Source organism: Malus sylvestris, chromosome 3 (genome assembly GCF_916048215.2).
Source record: "Malus sylvestris chromosome 3, drMalSylv7.2, whole genome shotgun sequence".
In the NCBI taxonomy this organism is placed as follows: Eukaryota; Viridiplantae; Streptophyta; class Magnoliopsida; order Rosales; family Rosaceae; genus Malus; species Malus sylvestris.
In genome coordinates, this window is record NC_062262.1 from 35120061 (window position 1) to 35128576 (window position 8516).

Below are 8516 nucleotides of genomic sequence, written 5' to 3' on the forward strand. Positions count from 1 at the left end.
TCGCAGTATCTTCCGTTGGCATCAACAGCACTGCGGCGATGACGGTTGGTTACCTATCCAAGTCTTGGTCGAGAAGGATTTCCGAATCCTTATTGATTGAGGTCATCTCATTAGCCTTCTCGGCAAAGTGAGGTGTTACAGTTTATTGAGCTCGGCGCATTGCACGCCGAGTTATTTTATGATTGGATACTCCCAAGTGGGATTTAGAGTTCGACATTCAGATGGCCGAACCACGTTCACTATTAAGACTTATATTCGCTTTGAGTATTTGTGCCCTTACACTTTGGTGTCGATTCGGCGAGAGTTTACTCTGACAAATAACATCACTGTGACCGAATCCGACGACAACGATTCGTGAACTTCGTAAGAATAGTAACCTTGTCTTCAGGTTCGAGAGCCCAAGAGGCCGAGACGTGTTCCTTTCTCAGCCGCAATCGCAAGACGCAGAAGTCAGCTGCGCACCCAACGCAACATCAAAAAATTTACTCCTCGGCCGAGCTCGGCCGACGAGTTGGCACGCCCCGCATTCACCGAAGGACGTAGTTAGCTTATAAATTACTCGGCCTGCGCGCCACGTAGGCTTGGTAGTTTTTAGGGTCAACAAATATATATAGGAACCCTTTAAGGGGAGGGATCCTCATTTTTTTTGAAAAATAAGGACACTTTCTTGAACATTAGATTTGGCTTTAATGTAATTCTGTGGTTGAGATTCTGTGGCCTGTGATTTAATCTCAACCACATAATTTCATTAAAGTCAAATCTAACGGTCAAGAGGGTATAATGGAGACCCTTTCCCTTACAGGGCCTATATATACATTGTATACATATATTAACCCACCAACATACTTTCGGTTGATAGCATCGGTGCATCAAGATACAGTACTGTAATATTAATAATAATATAAAGTATTTATATATAGTAGAAATTGAAAAGGGGGGCAACAAGCATGAACTTTTTCAATAATTAAACACAGACGAGGATTCTCTTCGGATTATTTTTGTGGGGAAGCAATCAATTATATTCGTTTATTGTATATTGTGCGATCAATTTTCATTAAATAGTATTTATATTCAATTTTAAATAAAAAATTCAAAATAATTTCTAACTGCACGATGAACGATGAACGAATATGATTGATTGATCATCCAGATCCCTACAAAGAGAATCCGAAGGTGATCGTTTTCCAATATTAAACACAACATATTCACCAAGTAGGGAACCCATCTTTTTTGCAATTATTTTGCAAAGTCAGATATCACTAGATAGGAATTTAGGCCATATATAACTAGAGAATTTTACATATTTGATATATTTTCCTGGACACCTTGACACTGTATATGCTACTAAATTCTTCAACGAACGTGGCAATATGCCAATATGGTATGCATCATAGTAAACGAAAATGAAATCTACCATTTTTAATTCCTTATTGACTAAGGAACCCAACTCTTGATTTTAAGGAACCCAATTCTTGGTTTTCTTCCTATATAATAAATAGAGAGGTAAAAAGATATTGATGGATATAAGAGAATTCTGACTACAGTGATTAACTTATTTTTTTTTGTTAATCAGTAACTACCAAAGTAATGTGTTCAACTATGTTGAGAATGTCTCACATAGATGAAATGACCTTGCATATGCTTATAAGTTGGGTTACTCTTCATATTGCCAATTAGTTTAATGGTAGATACCTAACTTCTTCATGATTACAGAATACTTAAAAAAAACGTATTGAGAATAAATTTCACATTGATAAGAATGAATATCCAACTCCCTTACCCCCTTTCCCATATCGCTCGACTGCATGCATGCATCAGTTTCGGTTCTTTTGTGATTATGGTAGTGTCCATGTACGTGGCTGATGTGGAAGAAAAGAGTTTATCCAATAGAATTCCACTATGTTCGAATGGTCCCTTCATGAAATTCAAGGAATATTTAGGGCTAGGGAGTTGTCGACTGAGAAACTAACTTACATGACCGACCTTTCAAAAATTATGATTTATGTTTAGGATTTATACCTGTTGTACTGATATGCAAGCATTTCCCTATTTGTTAATCTTTAATTTTTATTCGTTTATATTGAATAATGCATGTACGCATGTCATTTATCACGTCTAATAATAAAACAATAAAAAAAGGAATTTGTTATTAGCATTCTAAAAATCTCATTTAGCACTCCAAATTTTTTATAATTAGAAAAAAATACACTTGTGAAAAATGTAGAATGAAATTTTCAGAATGCTAATAACAGTTCCTAAAAAAAAATGAAACTGAACTCCGAGCATCGATTTTTTTTTTGATAGATTATTATTCCTCTGTTACATGTTAGTAAGTCAACTGCCCTGGCACTGCAGTCTCATCCCAATGCCAAGAGAAAAAATCTTTCATTTGAGGGTTGAAAATCAACTCGTAAATTTGAACTGTTCAAAAAAGAAAGATTTGGGCCGTTTAAGGATTTGGTTTTATGTAAAGTAAACCAATAAAATGAGTTAATAGAAGTCACATCTAAATTTTGGAATCCATCATCTTCAAACACAAAAATTTATAAAGGATCTCAATTTCTAAAATATTATGTTGGGAATAGATGCATCTTCATGATTGTTCTGCATTGGAAAGAACCCTGATATTTAAAATCTGCGAATATGACACGTATCTCCTCCATATGCATACAAGAATAAAGATAAAAAAACAAAGCCACATGCATGGTCATGCTTCATGATGCATGACATTAGCAATTCAGCATTGTCCTCATCAATCAACATGCATGATGGCACCACTGACAAAGGCATTTATATTTGGATTTGGATTCTATGCCCTCCCAATTCGGTGTCTTCCACGTGCCCTCCTGTTTGTGTGGTCACGGTTAAGCCACGTCAATATTTTATATTACTATTTTTTTTTGTCTTATTATTTTTATAAAAAACAATATAAAATGTTAGAATGAATTAACCATGACCACACAAAACAGGAGGGCACGGGAAGGGCACCGAAATGGGAGGGCAGAGAATCCAAGTTCTTTATATTTAGGATTCGACAGGGGCGGCGTTGGTGGAGAAATTCTTGAGTTCGTGGTGAACACGAGATTGTCCGGCTGGCTCCTAGTGGTCGATTCATTGGGGGTTAGCATGGTCAGTTTGGTTTGAAAAATTATGGGAGTTTTAATAAAATATTTTCGGTATTATTCATTTTTAATAAAAAATCATATTTATATATTTTTCTGATACTATTTACTATATCTTTAAAAATAGCTTTTCATTAAAAGAGAAGTTTTTTTTTTTTTTTTAACTTTTCGTTAGTTTTTCTAAAAATTATTAAGAAGTGCCTTCGATCGTCTAGGTAGTAATCGATTCGTGCACATAAGGTGTTTGAAAAAATCTCGGTAGTGCCTTTGTTTGCGTTGACGTCTACATATATGGACATACTTTCTTGATGTATGTTGCTCAAGAGTTGTCTGCATCTGTCAATAGGCATGCAACATGGCTCTACAGATGATTATACCCACCAACTATTTGATAAAATATGAATATTGCTGTTTTTTAGTATTGTCGGACGAATGACGTGATCTATCCATTGAACCCAAGAATAATAATGGAAACAACAACCCTAGTTGCCATCTTTGTATCTGGTTTACTTGTAAGTTTTACTGGGTACGCCCTATATACTGCTTTTGGGCAACCCTCTCAACAACTAAGAGATCCATTCAAGGAACACGGAGACTAGTTGAAGTATGGATCCTCCCATGGTGGAAGGTTTTGGATATAGGTTGGTTGGGTTGGGCCGGTGATCGGATTCAAAATTTGTAAAAGCAAGTAGTAAAGTCCATTTGACCGTATATAGAGAGGTGTATTAGGCCCAATAGCTTGTAGAGGGCTTATTCTCTTTGAATAAGCTCTCCCCAATTATCCGTGGCTCTTCTCAATTAGGGCTTTTGCGGATGGTAGAGTGAAATAGGAATTGGACATGAGGGGTTAGGGCTCTTGCCGTGACAAAAGCTTCAGAGGGCTTAGCTTGCGATCGCCGTCGACGGCAAAGGAGGACTCTAGGGTAAGTTGATTTCGTTCTACCCATCAGCTGAATTAAATTGGGAATTTGAAGTTCGTAGTCCATAATATTCAAGCATCCAAACTGTTGATTAAAATTATCAGAACCAAAAAACAGAGTCTGAATGTTGGTTTTTTTTTTTTTTTCAAAGAATGTTAAATTTCAAATCTTAATCTTGGATTATCTCAATTGGGATTATTATGTTGTACTTTTGTTTATGGTAAAAGTATTCATTGGACTTTAATGAAGTTCCTTGTATAATTTGGTGTTATTTTTTGTGATTTGATTTGGTGTTGTATTGAATTATTTCTTAGTTTCTGCTTTGATTTTAGATGTTGGGTCAGGCTGGGATTTGGTAAAGATTCAAACTTTCCGATTTTCGTGATGTGTGATTTTATAATTTGTCGAAGTTGATTTCAGGGTTGTTTCAATGGAGGATGCACAAGAAGTATCTGATACAATGTCAGACAAAGCTTCTGAGAATACACAGGAAACTCGTGACGAAATGCTTTCTAGGCACAGGTGATTTTCTCATCAAGTCTGCATTATCGGTTCTCTGTTTTAGATTTTCTTATGATGTTGTATTTGGCTGGTGGTTCCATTGGTAAAGCAGGTGAGATTAGTTCTTAAATCTATACGGTACATTTGTAATCAAACACACTTGCGGCCGTCTAATATGAACACTTAATCTTCAAGATATTTGAATTGATGTGGTAGTATTTGTTTCGACCATGACATGCATAAAGCGTTTTCATGCTCTCCCAGAAGTGGTTGAGAATAAGAATGTGGATTTGTTGTAGTTTCATTGAGGCTGGTGCCTTAAAACTGTTAGGTCTACTTTGTTAACTTTCCCATAAACCATTCATGTCATTCCCCCGTTGACGACATGTTTGTTTATACAGGAAAGAGATATCAAAACTTCAGGACAAGGAAACTGAAATGAAAAAGGCAGCTGCCAAAGGGAGCAAGGCTGAACAAAAAGCTAAGAAAAAGCAGGTGGAGGAAGAGATTACTCGGCTTTCTGCTAATCTTAAAGAAAAACATGCTGCAGAACTTGCTTCGTTAGGCTATAGTGCTAGTAATGGGAATGAGAAAAGTAAACTTGACACTTTAGTGAAGGCCATAGCTGGTGTTTCTGTCACCAGTCAACCTGAGCAGGCAAAGCCCAGCAAGAGTTCGAAGAGGCGAGAGAAGAGGGCTCAGCAAGATGCAGCCAGGGAGCAAAGAATTCAAGAAGAGCAGAGCAACCGAGTAAGTGATCGAATGATTGAGGATGAAAAACTAGAGAAAAAGCTCGAACCCTTTGGCTTGACCATTAATGAAATAAAGCCTGATGGCCATTGCCTCTACCGAGCTATCCAGGATCAACTGGCCCACCTTTCCGGAGGTTCATCACCTTACACGTACCAACAGCTTCGAGAAATGGTCGCTGCTTATATGAGGAAGCATGCATCTGATTTTCTCCCTTTTTTCTTGTCGGAGAATCCAGCAGATGGAGATTCTGACGAGTCACTTGCAGAGAGGTTCGAGAACTACTGTAAAGAAGTGGAGTCAACTGCAGCATGGGGAGGACAGCTAGAGCTTGGTGCTTTAACTCACTGCCTTAAAAAGCCTATCAAGATATACTCAGGATCCTTCCCTGATGTGGAGATGGGGAAGGAGTACAAATCCGATAGCGGAACAGGTTCTTCCGATTCGAGTATTATGTTGTCATACCATAAGCATGCATATGGGCTTGGTGAGCACTATAATTCCGTGGTTCGAATATGATCAAATAGCCGAGAACCCGGACACACACCCTTGGCTTGCTGATCTGGTTTGTAATTTGTGGTGTGAAAAAGCACGTTTTGCTCTTTCTTGTCCAGTTAGTTTTGTTCGTGAGATCGATTGGGATGTCCTGATCTAGATTTATCACATTGTAATAAAGTTACAATTTTCCTTAAAAAAAAAAATTAACGTTATTATTTAGGTCTCGTTTTAATAAACTTGCCTCCACGTTGGTAATAAATCAAAATTAATTGTCCACAAAGACCTTTAACATGACTCGTTTATCTATCTTCCAAGCCACTACATACATGCACTTGCTATTTGAGACCAGGTGTTTCTATATTAGGGATGGGCAAAATACCCATGGGTTTGGATAACCGCGGTTACCCGTCTATTTAAAGTTTACTTTTACGGTTATGGGTAACCGTTTAGACGAACAAACGGTTATGTGTATAACCGTTTATTCGTGAAATTTAAATGGGTGGTTATAGGTATTATCCGTGGTTATAACGGGTATCCATCGGTTATGAGTATTATCCGCAGTTATAACGGGTATCCATTTACCCATTTGATTTATACATATATATATATATATATATTGTATATTCAAAAAGAAAATGTAAGATATTGTGTAACACTGCGATGCGACGTTGACGATCATCAGGTCCTTTCCTTTCTAGGTGCTAAGATCTCAGAAAGAAAATAGAAGGTATTGTGTACCATTGCGGTGCGACATTGACGATCATCAGGACCTTCCCTTTGTAGGTGCTAAGATATATATATATATATTAGAGAGGAGAAGGACTAAGGATTGCTTTTGTTTGCCCTATTTTTTATTTTTAACCTGATAATTGAGTGTATAATGTAAACATTCTGTGATCACTTACCTATGTTGGATTCATGCTAATTGGTGTCGGTGTTTCTAAATGAGATACTAATTCAATTTATACATTTCTTTTGTAGGCCTCTTTGGTGACAACGAGTCGATGAGACTTTTTGATTGAAGTGCTAAAGCATTAGTGTTCGAAAGTGTTTAGTTTTGGAATATTTTGAAGCTTTGAATCATATAGTATTCAAGATAATGATTACTTTTTGTTTTTAGAAGCTTTACTTTGTAGTCATACGCATTATAATTAAAGACTTACTTGGGTGTAGCAAAAAAATATCGTTCGTAAATTATTATTTCAATTATTGGAATTATATGAGAACTTAAATGATTAAAATAGGGAAATGTATGCTAAAATGTACCTATAATGGTGTTTAATTGTCAGAAAATGAAAATTTTGACAAATTTTTCTTTTGTAATTTTCAAGTTATTAAAAATAACATGTAGATTGGTGAAAAATGGGTAAATGGGTAAAAAAAGGATAAATGAGTTCAAAAACGGGTAAATGGTTATGGTTAAATGGGTAAACGGTTATGGTTAAATGGATACACGGTTATGGGTATGGTTAACCGTTTATAAACGGGTATGGGTATAATCGTTTATGCAATTACTCAACGGGTAAACAGTTATGCGGGTATGAACATAAACAGTTATGAGTAAATAACTGCGGTTACCTGCTTGCCATAACCGTTGCCCATCCCTATTCTACATTCACACTTTGATTCGGGAGCTACATCGCGAATATTGTGCAAAGGGGAAAGGGCGAACATCCGCCCACTCTCTGGAAATGACGAAACTATACTCCAGTAGCGCGAAGGTAATAATGTCCTACGATTTGAATATCCTTGTGGAGACGACGATAGTTGACGTACGCAAATGGAGGTAGAATATAAGGGGGACCCTAATCTCCTAAAGCCACTCATAAAGGAATCAAAATTAATTGTCAACAAAGACCTTTAACATGACTCATTTACCTATCTTCGAAGCCACTATATACATGCACTTACTATTTGAGACTAGGTGTTTCTTTTGTCCTATTGTTACCTCTCGAAAATTGACATGCTCCGCTATAAATGTAGCACTTTTTATTCATAGAATAAGTATAACTAAGTTAAAAAGTAAATTTTTTAAAGTACACCTCTATTAAGTAATAACCTACGTACTGTATGTAGAACTCTTCATTAAAAATCTAAGTGCTTTCAAGAAAGCTCTTGAAAGTGCATCTTGAATAAACACATAGCAGATGCTTCTCCAGATAGCAATTCTATGATCCATTTATGTTTTTAAGTTTTTTTTGTCAAAAGTAGTTGGAAGTGTAATATTTCGTCATAAAACCCTTTTATCTCTTAAGAAGCAATTCCAACATTTATTTCTTTATACCAATAAATTTGCTTGCAAGTACAGCCACATCAAGCTCAAAATCTCCTTCCTCCTATTATAAGCTAAAAGGGAAAGAAGAAAACACACCATATTTTTTAACCAAAAAAATATTTCATAGGAAATAATTTTCACACATTATTTCCCTTCCATGCATGTTTTCTTTATTTCTAACCTTTAAATAAATAAAAAATTAATAGACATAAATAAATAAAAATGTGCAGAACGAGAAAAATAATGTCAAAGAAATTATTTCCCAATCTACATGGCATATGCAAAGATAAAGCCTATGACAACCTCCCGTCCACCCAACTCCTCAAAAGTCCAAACCTTGATGCGAGAAGCCTTATATGGAAAGATCATTCCTTTTTGGATTAGTAAATATCCTCTTTAAAGAAAGTAGATCGAGTTGCAATTTGCAAAGGCAGAATACTACTCTAAACA

General features: G+C 36.1%; 1 protein-coding gene across 2 annotated transcripts; it reads left to right on the plus strand.

Annotated features, from left to right (window-relative positions):
• Positions 1 to 3677: 3677 nt before the first annotated feature.
• On the plus strand, positions 3678 to 6010 carry LOC126616488 (OVARIAN TUMOR DOMAIN-containing deubiquitinating enzyme 5-like). Of its 2 annotated transcripts, none has more exons than XM_050284561.1 (3): positions 3678 to 4045; positions 4453 to 4564; positions 4945 to 6010. In XM_050284561.1, exons 2-3 carry the CDS (start codon positions 4473 to 4475, stop codon positions 5810 to 5812), a joined length of 960 nt encoding a protein of 319 aa, XP_050140518.1. In that variant the 5' UTR covers positions 3678 to 4045; positions 4453 to 4472; the 3' UTR covers positions 5813 to 6010. The 2 variants fall into 2 exon arrangements, with proteins under 2 accessions (XP_050140518.1, XP_050140517.1); XM_050284560.1 differs by having other exon boundaries at positions 3680 to 4045; positions 4463 to 4564.
• The last annotated feature ends 2506 nt before the right edge of the window (positions 6011 to 8516 follow it).

Bases quoted from the DNA above. Each gene is read 5' to 3' on its own strand.
- LOC126616488 (XM_050284561.1), top strand. From the start codon at position 4,473: ATGGAGGATGCACAAGAAGTATCTGATACAATGTCAGACAAAGCTTCT. The intron at 4,565-4,944 runs GTGATTTTCTCA...TTGTTTATACAG, and splicing joins GAAATGCTTTCTAGGCACAG to GAAAGAGATATCAAAACTTC.